Below are 17,797 nucleotides of genomic sequence, written 5' to 3' on the forward strand. Positions count from 1 at the left end.
GTCCTGTAGCTATTTTGTTTTTTTTATCAGGCTGGGGAAGCCTCTGAAGCCCCCACATCTATTGAGTGGGAAAGACGGTATTACTTTATGTGGAAAACAATACTTTCATAAACATTACGGAAGAATTAATGCAATTAAGACATTTCAAGATTTCAATTATTCTCAGGTTGACGGTAAATGCTACGTTCATGTCATATGGGAGTTTCCACAATTTCCAGCTTCCAACAGCAACATCCACGTCATGTTGTAATTAAAGCTGAAAAAAAGTTGGCGCCAATAATGTGGAAGTGCATGAAAACCAAACAAACATGGATGCTCCCAAGTCAGCCCAACTCCGTCTTTCAAGGCAAATAACCCCACATATAATGGATAAGACGTGATGTTGTCAATGAAAAGTATTTCCAACCTTCACACACCAACTCTGTAGGCCTAGTCATACTACAACTGTTAGCATCAACGCTCACACAAGTTGTAAACATGGGGATGTTTCCTAGCATGAATGCAATGCAGCAGAGCTGTAAAGCATGTGAGGTCACACAGACCAAATGTTAGATAGAAGAAGTTGGGCAGGTGGGGGCGCACGCGCGCGCGCAGTGAACACAAGCTCTCACCTTAAATTTAACGAGCCATTATCACCTTTTTACTTGATATGGCATGGTAACGTTACATTGTAGCAACTGTTGCTTATTAACACATTCAGCAGACACTGCGCAACATTATCATTCATTTGGAGTCTTGTTTCTGGCCACCTGACAAATGTCAGTCTTTAAGTAAGTTCCTTTTTGCTCTATTTCGCTCCCCACCAACTTCTAAGGTTTAGCTAACTAGCTAGCTGCTAACGCTCCAATAAGTTCGCAAGCTAGCTAGATGCTAACTTGAATGTCTGTCTAAAGTATGGTCGTTTTTAAAGTTGTTTTTGCTAACGTTAGATTACCTGTTGCGGTCGAAAACAACGCAATGAGTAACGTTAAACCAAAACCGTAAAACTGAACTAAAAGATGCTAAAAACAAAACGCTCCATAGCCTTGAGTTTTCAGAGCAGTAACGTTACATATTTTACACTCAATGCTGCCAATAACAATAGGCTGTTTCACAGCAGGAAAAGCACAGTTTATAAATAATAAAAGTATTGATAGCTGAATTCCATTTCAGGGTATAAACCTTTTTCACGGCAAATATTTTTGACTTAGCATGGAAAGCACAGTTGTCTTTAATTGAATAACATGAATAGTGTCTGTATTCCACTAAGAGGTGGTCTATTGTGCTATAGCTGACTGAGACATTTGATAATGTTATTTAACCGTAATTTTCCTGCTATGGCAAGTCAGGATGTCTGCTGTGAAAAGAAAATTTGGCCTATGATAAAGTTGTCCCGCCTTCACTTGTTTAACAGAGACAGTGGGGGACATGCCAATCTAAGCACAGTCGTGATAATCCTCATGAGTGATTTAGCCTATTTCATCTTTTTATTACTGCTTGTTACTGCTCTGCGTGGTTGAACGGTGTAAGAAGATGGCTCGGGTCTGTGTTGCTTGGCTGTGTTTTGATGCTTACATGGCTTCTTATACTGAAGGGGGATACTGTTGATGTGTAACTGTGCTATGTAAGCATCTATGTCTTGCTGCTTCCTGTAGCTCTGCATGGCTTACTGAGAAAGCTTATTTGTTGCTCTTGCTGTCTGTATGGTGTCTTGTTGACTTCTGTCTGTATAGTTTAACCTGTACTAATGTCTTGCTGTTTCCTGTTGCTCTGGTCTAAAATCATCTGGCCAAAGGACTACAGTTGAAAATTTGCCGGGTGGCTAACACTGGAACATTTACAGAAATGTTGATTAATGTGTGTTGTCCTTTATAAAATAAAGAATAAGAAGAAGAAGAGGTCTAAATAGGCGAAATAAGTAAAACCACATTGGGATGAAACATAACATGGCTGTGTTGGGCTTTTTAAAATGAGGTTGCATGTTTGTCATTCTGTTTTCTGTTGACATCTGTAATGGCAAGTATCTGGCCTAGGTGTATGTTCTGAGATTCTATTTTTAATATTCTAATGAATAACTGTCACCATTTTCCATCTGGATACTGTCACGTCTGTTATTTGCATTTGCAGATTCACAGTCGGCTGCACTGCAGTATGTGTGATCTCTGCACTGGATTCAAGCTGAAGGAAGGGTGCTGCTGTCTTTGTATCCTGCAGATGGCGCCACAGGTCCACAGTTACAGCAAAGGAAATAAGGTAAAAAGTCTAACCCTGCACTGGGCTGGCTAAGGCATATTGTTTATATTAGGGGTCTTTAACGTTTTTTAAGCAAAGGACCACTTAACTGAGAGAGAGAGACAAAGCAGGGACCCCCTACTACATATATTGTATAAAATTAAGTTCCATATAAAACTGGGCCTACAATAACGTGTAGGGCAGCCTAAAGCCTTTATTCATACCTTTTTAGAACATAAAATACTAAGCTATTCAAATAATAATTGTTGGCATGATTTTATAAATTGTGTTTTAATGTTAAACATGTGGCACAGGGAGTCCTTAGGATGAACTCTATCTGTGGATAGCTACCATAGTGACTATCTTCTTACCTGCAGGCCAGTAAGCCTATCAGTGTTTTTTTTTCACAAATAGGCTGATTTGTATTTGCTAATAAAATGTAGGATTCATGTTAAGACATTTACATTTTTGAAAAAAAAACGTAATAACTAAATAAAAAGTTTATAATTTGGAGGGCCCCCTGCAGTAACTCTGAGGACCCCCTAGGGGTCCCGGACCCCCTGTTGAAGATCTCTGGTTTATATAATAAATCAATAGATCTACAGGCTTCATACATTTTGAAAAAACCTGGAAAAGTTATGGAATTTGAAAAATGCAAATTCCAGGCCTGGAAAGGTTTTGGAAACGTAAAAAGACCCAGAAAGTTTTGGAAAAGTCATGGAATTTTTTAACACAGCATAATAATATGTCAATAATAAATGTATTTTCACATCGTCTTAACCTCAACTTCCTATTTGGGGAGCGATATTATGAATCCCACTATGAACCACATAAATTGTCATTCATTTTATAGTTAAACCTCTGAGGGTAAACTTTAACACAGATTTTTATTATTGTATAATGTCGACTGACATTTTCAGGAACACATAGTCATGGAAATTTGCCGGAAAAGTATTGGTTAAAATGCATATGAACCCTGTATGTATATCTATCTAAAATATAACTTAAGTTATGTATACTCCGTCTTCATTTATTATTTAGATATTAAATAGATTTTAATTTATAAGTTTTCTTTATTTAGGACTTTAAAATGGTGTGCAATACACCTCAAACTGAAGTACAGGCTCCCTCATCAGTTCCAACAAAATATAAATATTTTTGAGAACTTGGTGAAATAAATCACTCCCTCTCTAATCATAACTTATAATTAGACATACAGAGTTTATTAATGACTTTCCCTCATGCAGCGGAGGAAAAAAGATCTGGGATTCATCGCAAATTAGCTTGGCTCTCTCTCAATTAGGAAAGCAACATTTAATCAGCTCAACTTCTTCCACTGGGACTTCTGCCTAATTCCATCCAAGGGCCTGTGCTTAGCAGCATAATGTGTGTTTTTCTTTTTTTTTATGCTACTGCATTGTTGGGACTGGAGTTTAAAATGTTTGCAGCAGAGCCTGCATGGGCTGCAAAAAAAAGAATGTTATTCCCTCCACCCCTCCGCTCAGGGCTACACCGGACTTAATCACACCGAAACATTCTCAAGTGTTTATTAAGTGTTTCATGTGTAAGGACTGCAATGTTTAAATAGCGCTCAGCAGTGCTTGATATTCTTATTGACACAGTTTCCATGCTCTTTGATCAGTCCGATGACTTGGGTGTAATTGTTAACTGCAGTAATTGCTTATGCGATGGACTTATACTTACTGCTTTATTCCCCAACCATTATTGGTTATCTTGCCTCAATCAGGGCAATGCAAATTTAAACATTTGGGGGAATGAAGCAGGGTAAATTGGAGAAGAATTGTTTGACTTGTTTGGCCTGATTTCATAGAAAATGTTCTCTTTTTGTCAATTTATCGTAAGACTTGTATAAGAAATGTGTCCGAAGATATGGACCCAACCACGGTGGTTCTTCTGGGTACTCTCATCTATCTATTGGGGCCAATGTTGGGCCAGTGTTTTTGCCAGTGTGTCGCCGTTTGCTTTATATCTTGAGTACGCACATTAGTACTCTAAATGATGACCGTTCCACTGACTGACACTGATTGGCAGTTATAGTAGTAAAAGCACCATCAAAAGGCAGGGAAGAAGACAAAAGTGCGTATTGCTTAATGTCTATAAATGCACACCGTTCAAAGTTTATTTTTTTTTAAATTTTATGCTATTGGATTTTGAACTTTCTGTCATTGTTTTGGCGTGGAGGGGTTTGAGGGGAGGGGGCAAGGGGAGCGTGATTTACATGTAATCTGGAGAGTCTTGGGCCCACTTGTTTATTTTCAGAGAGAGAGAGAGAGAGAGAGAGAGAGAGAGAGAGAGAGAGAGAGAGAGAGAGAGAGAGAGAAAAAAAAAAAAAAAAAAAAAAAAAAAAAAAAAAAAAAAAAAAAAAAAAAAAAAAAAAAAAAAAAAAAAAAAAAAAAAAAAAAAAAAAAAAAAAAAAAAGAGAGGAAAGGTGGTGGGGGGTAAGGAAATGGATAGTGGAAAGAAAGGAAAAAAAAAAAAAAAAAAGAAAAAAACCCACAAACCCAAACCCACTTTTTTATTATTTTATTTTTTTTATAAAAAAAAAAAAAAAAAACTTTGTCCCATGAGCAGCGGTGACACCTTGTAAGGCGGCTAGCCAGCGTGAATGGTTCCTGTACTATGTAAAAGCGCTTTGAGTAGTTGTTAAGACTAGAAAATCACTATATAAATATCCATCCATATGTCCATTTACAATGAAATAATATTTTACTAATTTTAAATAGTAAAAAAAGAAAGAAGAATCAATATATGGCGGTCAGTATTGAGATTGTGGTGGGCAGCCACACATAAACCATTGTATGGGTTATTTGTCGGACAAATGTCAGTATTTCCTAAAAGGAATTAAAGACGGCACACAGCTCACTGGGCCTTTTGTGTGGTGCCATCAAATGGATAGAAATAGGATCTCAACATGTAAGCACTTTGTTTTTTTGTCATTATTTGAAGGGGCATTTGAAGTAGCAGTGTTTTTATTTAGGGATTCAGACAGTGAACTGTCCTTTTGGTACCTGGATGTCTTCCATGTCAGCAGGATTGTGTTGTCAGACCTCTGGGAGAGAGGCAGAGGTATTGTGCTTCATCAGATATAACCCCAGCAGACAGTCTGTGCAGGACGGTACGGAAAGTTCAGACTGGAAAGGGCAGAAAACTCTCCCTGCCTCTCTCTGACACGGCCACTGCTCTGTAGTTCAGTGAAAGGAATATTTCAATAATATAAATCATCACTCAGTTCATTTCTCTGACGCTCAAACTAGGATACAATCATTTACTCATTGCCTTTTATTATATTGATTAAAATGTATTCTATCCCATTGCCTTTCTTATTTTTATTTTTTTTAATCAATTCCAGATTCTTGTAATGAATATAGAGGCTCCTGTCCTCTTTACTAGATTTTTGTTTTTCTTTTATTGAGCATTTTTCCAATTTAATAAAATAAGACACTGGAACTGGCTTTCTTTTCTCAAAATCCTCTACTTGGACAAAATTGAACATAATCCCATCATGCCCTGTTCTTGCATTTCTGATGTTATCGTGAACCTGAACTGAAAACCAGCCAAGGCTGCTTGTCTAGCCTTCAGCCCCCTCTGGGACTGATCCTGTGGCTCTACTTGGGCAAATAGACTGGCCAAGGACCTTGGTTTTCCTACAGACCTTTTTTTTTTTTTTTTTTTTACTCTCCAGTTCCCGATAAAGATCAGCAATCTGGCTGCTCTATTTTTAGTAAAGATATTACAGGGAGGGAAAAGGGGGGGAAAAGACACTCTGAATTTTGCTTCCTGTGACGGTCAGTGCAAGGATGGCTGTTTATAGGCAAGGACCGTCTTGACCCACTATTGTCCCTAGTACTTCATCTTCTGTGATGAATGCCCTCATTAGTAAAACATTCAAAGGCCTCAACACCCTTATTTCAAAATTCACCAGCTGGTTCATTTTAAATTGAAATGGGAAGCATCAGCTTGTGGAAAATGAGTAATGTTACCAAAGTAGATGTTTTTCAAAGCGTAGTGTATGATCTAAATGGACCTCTGTTGGGGATCGGTAATAATTCCAGTAAGGTTGACCCTGTCCTGAAACTTGACTGAACATGTACTGTAGAATGGTTTATTTTCTTAAAGGACTCTTCAGCAGCTCTGTCAGGTGCATTTCCCATCGTACTACTCTACTCCCCGATAGGCTACAGTCAAATCCACTTCAAGTAACTGCAGTTTTAATAGAGTTAACATTGTTGAATGTACTTTGTCACAGAAAAACACAAATACGTTTTTAGTTTCTTTTATACACTTTTTTTGTGAGTCTTCTGCAAATATGACTTAATCTAACAGGTCAAAAATAAACATACAGTATAGCAACTCTTAGTAGTACTGCATATTATAAATACTGGTGGCATAAAGGTTCTAAAATGTCAATTCACTTTATGATTATGATTGTCTCCTAACTTCCTGTTAGTGATTATGATTTGCTACAGTTGATAACTTCTCTGTGCATGTAGACATAGAGCTTGTTTCTTTTACTGCATGCATTAGATTGTTCCTGTCACACTTGAAAGAGAAGAAAAAATAAACCTGTTGTAGACCGACCTGCCCAGGCCATCCAACTCACCTGGTATTTTATCTGTCATGGCCTTGCTCAGCGGTGCATTCTATTTCACAAGGTTATAAAAGCTTCACAACTACAACAATTAGGTTGGTGCATTTTCAGCATGTAGCTCTGCTTTAGCAATGTGTCAGGCAATTATTAGATGGACAAATGGATTAACTTTATTCCAACTGGCATTGTTGACCGGTTCCCTCTGCCAGTTTAGGCCCAAAACAAACATTTACAATCCTGAAGAGCCATTACTATTTAGACAGAAATATGTCAGCATAGCTCAGCTCATACTAACCATAATTCTTTTTGATTTATTCAAATGAATCCTTAATCCTTAAAACCCAGAAGAGATTTTTTTCTTAACAGATTTGATCAAGATGAGTAATTAGGTTACTCAGAGGTTGCAGTTTTACAAATCAGCCTTACATCAGAGAATAATGATGCATGTAATTCTAGGCGAGCTGCCTGCCGTGTCTCCTCGTTGATTGAGCTGTGCTTACATTCCTTAAAGATGTCACTCTTTCGTCCTCGTACACTGTGGCGAGTGGAGACTGTCAGATGATGGGCCTTATGGTAGACTGTGCAGAGATCTTTTAGCGTCCCTCTCTCTTTGTCACATTTTCTAACTCGTATCAAGACCTCTTTATGTGTTGGGAGGATAAATAGAAAGAGATGATGTCTGAACCAACACTCATGATTTGTCAAAAGCCATGTGAACCTGCAAACAGACTAACTGGGGACTTTATTTTCCCATGTAGCCGGTTCACAACAAAATTGTCAATATGAAAACAAAATCTGATTATAATGCTATTATTTCAGTTGATTTTATCATTGTGCATATTGTTAACGACAAAAATTACTCACAATCCAGCGCATACAGACCAGGAGGAGGATAGTATTCCAGCATAGAGATACTGGCTGGTTTCTGGGGCCATAAGCAAAACCTAATGAAGTCGTTATATACAGGGTTTCTGCAGGTCCTTTAAAAAGTCAACACATTGAACTTGTTGAAACCTGCAGAAACCCTGTATATCAGGGGTTATAAACTACATTTTTCCAAGGTCCAGAATTTTTCTAAGCAGCCACTCTGGGGGCCAGACTTTCAAATAAATAAAATATATTTATACCTAATACGCCTATTCTTGTTTGAAATTTTCACTTTCTTACTAAATTAATGCTATATTTTTTTTTTTACATGTATTAGTGTGAACAGACTTCTAGAAAACATGGAAAATCCATAATGATAACTAGGCTACTTAATCTTGAAATGATCAGATTAGGAGGCAGTTCACTGAGGAGTGATGGTTAAAATCTGTGGTTACGGAAACATTGTTGTAGTATGCAGTGTCCTGATTGGTGGAAAAAGCTTGCAGGAAAAAGGCCTGTTGTCAGGTATAAATGTCACTGTCAAAAGAGCCTGAAGCGAAAAGTTGACGTGGGAATCCCCAGCTCTAATGAAGAATGGACTGATAAGTAGACTACGCATTCATTTTGCCAACTTTCAGTAACTCTAAACCATTACATTGTCCAGTTCATTCTAACTACAGATCTGAGGGGACCCGATCTGGCAAACTTGCACAATGTAATGTAATGGACAATTCCGCTTCCAACCTGTAGGGGGACCGAAGCGCGAAAAGTTACACAGTGTTGCTTTAACTTACCAAGGTTTTATTGTACACAGTAACGAGCGTAGCGTTAGTTGTGCCAGCGGCCGTTGATAATCCTCTCTGTATCGTTTCTACATGTGTTGCGTGTTGTAACGCACACACCTCGGCGCTGGTGTGTGTGTGTGTGTGTGTGTGTGTGTGTGTGACACGCGGACATTGCTGTCCCTATTATCTTCCAAAATGCAACACTTGTATCCAAATGAATTGTGTTTGAAGCTGCATGGCATTTTGTCTGGTTTACCTGGGTGTTGTCCAGTGTGACTTAGATCTGCATTACCAAAACTAATCAGAATGTGAATAGTGATGCAAATACGGGGGGGTGGGGTTTGCACTCTCTCTGTGGAATGTTGCATGCTGTGAATGCTCGAAATGCTTAATACCAGACCGCACTTTTTCCTTTGTGTTTCTCACATTTTTTTTAATTTTTTTTTTTTTTTCGGGGGGGGAAAAAGGGGTTTGGGGTGGGGGGGGGGGGGGGGGCCTGTGGCCGTAAGTTGACAATGCGCTATTGTTTATATAGTGAAGATGTCATACCGTGGGCACTGTGGCATATGAAAGGCAACAGGACACACGCACACGCAAGAATTGGGGGGGGATCAATAAAGGACCAGAGCAAAGTTTTGCCCTGGGGCCCCTTAGCAGGTTAATCCGACCCTTCATACCTCTACTGATGCGGCTGCTTGTACTACAACCTCTACTATTACTAGTGCTAGTACTACTGCTACTACTATAGTACTGTATGCCTCTATATTATTAGCAATGCTATTACTTCTACATGTATTGTTATTAATGGGGGCATTGCGTTAGTGAAATCTCACTTGCATCAGCTGCTTTATTCCTGCCTCACCACCAGTGACTCAGTCGGCCAGCTGACTTGTATCATTAGATGGTATTCATTCAGGTGTACAGCATGGCCTTTTATAACTTGACACTTTTCACTGTTACTCTGCTGGTGCCTACATGGCAACACCATTTGACACGAGGCACACCAGCTCCCTCCACCACCCCTATCTCTAGGTATACGTTGTTTTTTGAGAGACCATTAAATATTAAAAATACAATTTTATGTTTTTCTTAATTGTAACTTACTCCTCTTGTACAACTAATGCTAACCGCTTTATACTAGGACTGCAACTCATGATTATATTAATTTACAATGATTCTGTCAATTATTTTCATGTTTAATCGTTTTGTCCATAAAATGTCAGAAAATATTAAAACATGCGCATCGCAATTTACCAAAGCCTAGTTGACTTCTTCCTTGTCCTAGCCAACAGTCATAAAACCCCAAAGATATTTAGCTTAATATCATCAAAGAATGAGATACCTGGCAAATGTTCACATTTGAGAAGCTGGGATCTGTCAATTTGTGGCATTTTTTTGTTTTAAAATCGAACCATAACATAAATTATCAAAATGAATGCCGGAAAATGTAATGTCTACTGACAGGTTGATAAATCGCGAGTTTCAGTTCACCACCACTGCTGTTGACCTGTAAAGTCAGGGGGTCATAGGTCACATGTTTGCTGTCAGGGATAAAAGGGACTTGTTTAAGGCCAATCAGCATGCTGCAACCCAAGGGATTAAACTGCAGTCTTAGCATATATGCACATTTTCACACACATGTTGAATGCTCAAAACTCAAGGCAGTCAGACCTTCCAGAGTTTTTTTGTGATTGTTGTGGGCAAAATGCGATGGAATATGCGGGATACTTATGCAATTTTGATGAAATTGCGGGAGCTTGCAAAAACTGCGGTTTGATGAAAAAGAGAAAAAAAAAGTGATTTTTTCCCCAACACCCTGCTTTTCGATGACGTTCACGTCGCGTAATTACGTCACTCATAACGTTCCCATGGCAACAGGGGAAAATGGCTGCTCTTGTGTGAAGTAAACGCAAACGCAACATTTTTCACCTTTCTGCTAAGATATGTGACTTTTTTGCAACGAAAATGCGGGGATTATGAAATCATGCAAGCCCCGCATATCTTGCGCGAAAATCGGCAAATTATGCGGCGAAAGTGCGGCGTATTTGAAAAAATGCGGCCCCGGATTAAAAATGCGGATTTTGGATGATTATGCATTGAATTATGCGAATCGCGTTTTTCTGCAGGGACTGGGCAGTGATGTTTCGTCATTCTGCGATGCTTAGGGGAAAAACGTTGTCTCCTCTTAAACACATATAGGCTCGTGAAATCCCATAGGCCTAGATAAGAATTGCCTACATTAAACCAACCAAAGCTGTATGCCAGTCAGTAACCACAAAACACTGGAACAATTTAAGAATAAAAGCAGACAAGTGCTGTAAGCATGTCTTATCCCTTGTGTTGACTTCGGGTCAAATTGAACCGTTTACATTTTTTGTTTTATATCAGAAAATATGGGACGTAGAAATAAGCGCTGAAAATGTGTAGAAGAAAAATTTTACAATTTAAAAAAAAAAAAAAGTGTTTTATTTTCAAGGTTGACGGGAAGACAACAAAAGGGTTAACATGACCTGTTGAAGGATGAAAGGCCTGTCTAAAATAGTTCAGTTTGTTTATAATTATTTCATAAATAAGTATCTGTTTAGACTAAAATGAACATTGTTTTCCGTTTTATAATTTCTTATCACCAAAAGTTGGTTTCCTCCTGGGTTGTTGTAGGTAACTAAAGCAGCTTATAACGAGAAAAATACGATTCTCAGTATGCAAATGTTCCCTCTAGTTTGTTTTTCAAGCCAAGACTGACAGCAGCGCTGGAGATGAGCGCTGATTAATTTCCCTGAAGCAAACTTCTCCTTTCTAAAGGCAAAGAAACCACAGCATCGGAGCAACTGGAAATACGTGTGCTAAGTGACTTCTCCCAGGGAGTGATGAGTAAGAAGACGACGTTACTCTTTTTAAATAAATCTGTGCTTTTACGTTACATATTTTTTTAGTAACGACCCTGACGCTGACGAGCGGTTGTGCGTCTTGGAGAGGGCAGGGACGCCGGAGACGCGCAACGGCAGCAGCGCAGTCTGGTTGGAGCCACCGGTTGAGATCATTCAACTCAACACAACTCTGAGCACTGACTGTCTCATCGAATTGTGGGATACATATCGACGACCTCCATTTACCCGAAATCTTACTAAACACACGATGGCCATCCTCCCCGACCCCCTGAATAGCCACAAAAGCGTCGGATGAGTGAAATCGGAGATGCTGCGCACCACGGCCAAAATCCTGGAGTTTTTTTGAACGGGACTGTGGGTGTGTGCGCGTCGGGCTCGCCGTTACCTCCGGACTGCACTCGCCAACTTTCCCCGCTCTCCATCAAGTCATGTCTGATACAGAGCGATGGGCAAGTTTGACGACAACGAGAGGATAATCCTCAACGTCGGAGGCACCAGGCACGAAACCTACAAAACCACCCTGAAGACCCTGCCGGGGACGCGACTGGCCCTGCTCGCCTCCGACTCGGACATAGACTCCGTGCTGGATCAGCTGCAACAAGTCCCCGGCTTCATCGAGTACAACGCGCGGACGAACGAGTACTTCTTCGACCGCCACCCGGGTGTCTTCGCCTACGTGCTCAACTACTACCGCACCGGGAAACTCCACTGCCCGGCGGATGTGTGCGGACCGCTGTTCGAGGAGGAGCTCTCCTTCTGGGGAATCGATGAGACGGACGTGGAGCCCTGCTGCTGGATGACTTACCGGCAGCACCGGGACGCGGAGGAGGCTCTGGACGTGTTCGAGCTCAACGTGGACAACGGGGAGGATGACGACGAGATAGGGAAGAGGCTCGGCATTGAGGATGTGGCTGCCGACGGTAATGTCAGCCTGTGGAGGAAGTGGCAGCCGGTGATCTGGAATCTATTCGAGGATCCCTACTCCTCCAGGGCAGCGAGGGTAAGGGCGCACCGCTGCGTCTGGGGCTCTCCAAACATACACAATAATTCATTCACAGTAAATCACTCTATAACATGTCCATAGACGAGTTGTTTTAACCCCAAATCTCCCAGGAAGGGTAAATAACCTAATTTATAAGTTGGCATAAAGTCTCAGTAACTTGCTTTCATCTAAAAAAAGTGAGATGTCTTGCAGTAGTGTGAGATCATTTCTTTTCAACATTTCATGTTGTATGACTTTACTGAATAACATTCCTTATTTAGATTTGTTTCAAGATAGAAACACTGTTTTAGAACCTGATTTGGGAACAGGTGCTATAATCACTTTTTTTTATTATTATTATTATTTCTTTTTAAAAGAGGAGATTTTCCCAAGCAAACAATGTGTTAACACTGTCAGAATGGATATTCATAGCAGCAGTGTATTTTAGGTGTGGAGGCCTGTGCCAAACCGAGGCTATAGCCTACATTTGTTGCACTCTGATGCTGTTTATTTTAGCCATGCATCCTATATCTGTGTCACTCTGTTGTTCCTGTTGCAAGGGTTTAGTTTTTTTTGTGAGTTCAACACCCACAGTGTGTTAGTTACCCGTTTAGATCTCATTCAGAAATGCTTGATTTCTGATAAACACAGAACAAGAAATGTGTGGGACGTTTATCTTTTCCAAAATTAGTGCAGTGCCTCATGCTGGGAATAGGAGAGATGTTAACTTATAGGCCACATGTGGCATCTTTTGTCATTCCTTTTTGATCATCATAAGGTGTTTTTTTTTTTTTTACACTCAGGCACAGTGGTAAGGTGTGTTATAAATAAGTTAGAATTTTGAGATTTTACTTGACTTACTCTCAGATATTATATATCAATACACCAGCTGTTAGAAGTCAGATGTTTTGGAATACTTAAAATCCACTGTGTTGGATGGATTTCATATCAGCCTATCAAAGAATGTCCGCAAAAGTTATCTTTAAAGACCAATCCCCGTCATTTGAGACCCCCACTATACCGTATGTAAGGAAAGGGGCTCTGCTAAGCTCGCTGGTGAATTCTGGGTAATGGACAGCAAATCGATCACTAATTGGCAGCTGATGTGCTACAGGAGTGAATGACTGCCGGCTGTGATGTGATGTCATCTTGTGTGAATAGAAATGAATGCAAAACAGCCACACACATGTTTTGATGATGTCACAGGCAGCATGCCATCAAATGCAAACGCACAACTGTTAAAGCTAACGTGTTTAATTAGTTCAGGTTTGACTGATGAGTTTTTTTATATAATTAATCACAAAGTAACTAAAAAAAGAAAGAAACCTGATTTGTTCTTTTTTTTTTATATCTGCTGTAACATCACTGATTGGGGTGTGGCCAGAGGTGACATTGTTTGGAAGTTTCAATCCCTAAAGGGCAGTGCTGCAGCAGCTTTCTGCTGTACATTATATATGTGTTTATGTATTTTGACCCTTTAAGAGCCAATACACTAAAAGTAGTGTTTGGAATTACATTTTTTAAGCAAAGCAGGTCTTCCTTTCCCAGCTGTAAAATCTAAAGCCTCAAAAACAGCATTTAAAGGAGTAATACTACATTTCAAGAAATAGACTTACTATATTCACTTTCTTGCTCAGAGTTGAAAAATCAACACCACTCTCATGTCTGTCCGTTATATATGAATCTACAACCACGAGACTGTTAGCTTAGCCTAGCATAAGGGCTGGAAACCAGAGGAAATAAGGAGTCTCCACTGATTGCCTGGCAACCTCAGGAATTCAACACAGCACAACACAACATGTCATTATTACACTTTGGCGTTTGTAAGGATTCAACAAATGTGATCCAAAGTGTTAAATTAGTGAGCTTTAGAGGTGCTGGTAGCGTGACTTTGTTACCTTTGGACAGAGCAAGGCTGGCTGTTTGCCCCTGCTTCCACTCTTTGTGCTAAGCTAAGCTAACCAGCTGCTGGCTGTAGCCTTATATTTACCATACAGACATGAGAGTAGTGTGGATCCTCTCGTGCAACTCAGCAAAAAAGCAAATAAAAGTATTTCCCAAAATGTCGAGCCGTTCCTTTAAACCATCTTAGGACACTAAAACTCTCGACTAAAGCAAGATTGATAAAATTCTTCTGCAAGTAGCACACTTAAAGCCGTCTCAACCGCGGTAAAACTGCGCTGCGCTGGCTGTTCCATTGTTTTCCTATAAGAGAAAGGGTTCCGCCCAACTAGGCGCAGCGCTACCCTTGGCGTCGCGCACTGCTCGAGTTCATGTAATTCAAATTATTTCAACTTTAACCTAGTTGCCGCTGATCTTTCAAGGCGCAACCATTGGCGCAACCAATTCCAGAACGTTCCTGTGCCTTGCTTTGCCTCTTTTCTCTGCGCCCTACCTCGCAGATTTGCCACGGATCATGTGTATTTGGGTTAAGGGCCACGTCAGAGCAACAGTGACGCTGCAGCAAAAAAAAGCTTAATTTTAGTTACAGCATAATGCAATGTGATTCTGTGTTAAATACGTGTTAGGATACTGTGTAGTGTGAGTCCCTTAGCGTTGTGCTAATACATTGTTTAGGAGAAAAAGTTTTACTGATGTGATGAGCTTTTCCAACATTGTACAGTCTTAATGTTTGACCACCTGTACCCTGTAACAACATACACCAATGCAGCCCTTAGGCTTGTTTTGCCTAAATGCCTGACAGTCTGAAAGTATCCTAAATCAGATAGAAACCTAATATATATTTTTGCTTTGTATTGCAACCGAAGCTTGAGAGTAAAATTATCTTATGAGCTGATTTCTGAATTCCTGATATTTGCCCATTTTATTGGTGTAACTTCAAGTTCAGGCTTCCCTTAAGCATTTGCTTTGAGGATCTAGCCTCTAACTACTGTGTGAAATGGGGTATTAAACTATGTAGCCGTGATTTGAATGCTATTTCAGAGACTTCACCTGGCAAAAACAACTCTGGCAAAGAACTGTGTTAAAATCAAATAGTCATATTTGTTCAAAGAATATCAGTACAAATTTTAGATATTTTTTATTCTTTTTGTCTCCCCATTAGCTGCGTCCATGAAGTACTATTTCACGCAGTCATCATTCTGTTCATCTATCCTGTTATAGTGTATACAGCTGTACACAATAATGAAGGCTGCCTTCATGCATTGATTTAGCATTTTTCCTGCATTAGTGCTTAATACAGTGAAAGTAGAAGTTCCTCATTGTTGAAATTCTTTTTTATCATGCGAATATTGCCCAATAATGCTTATAATACCCTATAATTATTTGATTAAGTAGAATCACACTTATTGTCAAATCAAACTCCAGTAGACCTTTCTTCATATCACCAACATGGACTTTTATATGAGATGTGGATGTTTGAGAAAGGGAAGCAGTGTTAGAGAGTAGATGGCGCTCCATCATACAGTATTTAATTTGTAGCGGTAGTGGGATATAAGACATGTTTTTGCCCAAATTATCTTTTTGAAACTCAAATAAACTGAATGGATCCTGGAGTTACAGCATTCCCAGAATTCTTGCGATGAGTCATCGAGACTGGCATCAGTGATCAGTTTGGCCCGTTGATTCAGTCAACATTTAGTCGTTTCCTCCATCGTGTGCGTGCGTGCGTGTGTGCATTGACTTTACCCCGTATCACTTGTCTTCCTCTCGCAATCCATCAGTAAACTTTCAGTAAGAATGAGGGCAAAGATTTGTCTTTTATGTGTGAAGAATACTGATACAGGATGCGTTCTTTGAAAGTATGTTCATGTAATATTTCAACTAGATATCATTTCCAAAGCTAAATGTGGAGTTACATTAATATTACATTAGTGAGCTTGAAATAGTTAATTTTTAAAGGGAAACTGGAGATGACAACAAAATTCTGTTGATCTGTAGTTCCTTGTACTCGTCCACCAAATTGCATTGGTAATTTCTTGGAAATGACTTTTGGCTATTACGCTGCTGACAGAGGAAGTAGCAGCGATTTATCAGAGGTAAATATTGAGTTAGTCTCAGTGATGCTTCACTGGCAGAAAGGGAGTTGATGGAGCCGAATGCTTGTGTTTACAACACACGTACATCTGTCTCCCTGTACCAACACTCACCCAGTATGCACACACAGAAATCAAGTCACGCCACATTTCCCTGCCACCAACACCACACAGAAGCATCTGTTTCTATAAGTGCCTTCAAACCTCTGTTGCCTGCATGTGAACCGCATTCCCTGATGGCGATGATGCTCCACCTGCAGCCATGTAAGGCCTCTGTTTGGTGTCACGGAGGCAGCATGCAGAGAGGTGCTGCTCCTCCCTGATGCATTGTTTTCTCTGTTATTAAAGGCCTGCTGGCTTTTAGTAAACCTTTTAATACAACTCCAATACACAGAGAAAGGCTCTGTGTTTGTGAGTGAGAGAAAGAGAAGTGATGCGTAGTGGGAAAGCGAGCGTGTATCTAAAAGAAGGCCTTCCGGGGTACTAGTCCGCCCCCTGACAAGGCGTTTGTAGGGAGTAATGTGGAATTATCCTCCATGGAAATGAAAGGTGTGATTTCAGCCTGGCAACCCCCTTACACAGTTCACCTGTTTGACTCTGGCACCACAAAGGTGACCGTATTAACCATAAGGTGCTCTTTAACAGCAGACAGTCGCCACCATTTGCAGAAAGGCCCGGAGTCATCGCATCATATTTATTTTGACACCTGCTAAAGACATGGTGAAGGTTTGTTATGTTGGCCAACTCTGTTCTGTCAAAAGTTGTGTTAACACTCTTTCTTCTCCACCACAGTACCTCATCAGGGAATGCTCAAATCATTGGTTTGAATCAAACAAGGTGTTTGAATCTCCCTAATCAATGAAGAGGTTTTTTTTTCTAAGTTTATTATATGTAAATGCAGGTTCCCTGTAGAGTTTCATTGTAAACAAACGACAGTAATGTTTACATTCAATGTTACTCACCAAAAAACTGTGTGTCTGCTTGAGATCTAACAAATGTGCCTATCAGTAATTTTTAAAACTAATATAGTTAGTTATAGGTGTGGACAGCCCTTTTTCTTTTCCGCATCAAAAACAAACACGCTTGTCTCTCTACCAGTCAGCTCAACGGACTGGAAGGGTTTTGTAGTGCGTTTTCCCTGATCGGCCACGGTAATTATTGATGGATGGAAATGGAAAAGGGTGTTGTTCTCCCAGAGTTTCTAATACTAGCTAAATGTACACCTCCTAACCTGCTCTTTAATTAAACACACAGTACACTGTAAGGGAAGGAGGGCAAGCAAAAACGTCCTCTTTGCAACAGGGGCGACAGGGTTTAAGGGAAATGTGGTGCTAATTTTGGGAGGCAGTAGCACTAACAGCATGGCAGAGCACCAGCCCTGTCCGTCATGGTCTCATTTGTTTACAGTAATTACAATATATCCCAACTAATATGACCATTCATCAGCATAACCGCATAAT

At 40.0% G+C, this 17,797-nt stretch overlaps 1 protein-coding gene across 7 annotated transcripts in view; it reads left to right on the forward strand.

The window, feature by feature from the left end:
* The first annotated feature begins 11,285 nt into the window (after positions 1-11,285).
* kcnc2 (potassium voltage-gated channel, Shaw-related subfamily, member 2) overlaps positions 11,286-17,797 on the forward strand; it is a 125,243-nt gene continuing 118,731 nt past the window's right edge. For 4 of the 7 annotated variants that reach the window (XR_005638156.1, XR_005638155.1, XR_005638157.1 and 1 more), the window contains exon 1: positions 11,288-12,360. Coding sequence is in view for 4 of the 7 variants with exons in the window: in XM_039791646.1 (XP_039647580.1) it covers positions 11,806-12,360 (555 nt within the window). In the remaining 3 variants the exon portion in view is untranslated. Of the gene's footprint in view, positions 12,361-17,797 lie in introns of all 7 variants that reach the window. The other 3 variants (XM_039791649.1, XM_039791650.1, XM_039791648.1) reach the window with 2 other exon arrangements.

The sequence above is a fragment of the Perca fluviatilis genome, chromosome 23 (assembly GCF_010015445.1).
Source record: "Perca fluviatilis chromosome 23, GENO_Pfluv_1.0, whole genome shotgun sequence".
NCBI lineage: Eukaryota > Metazoa > Chordata > Actinopteri > Perciformes > Percidae > Perca > Perca fluviatilis.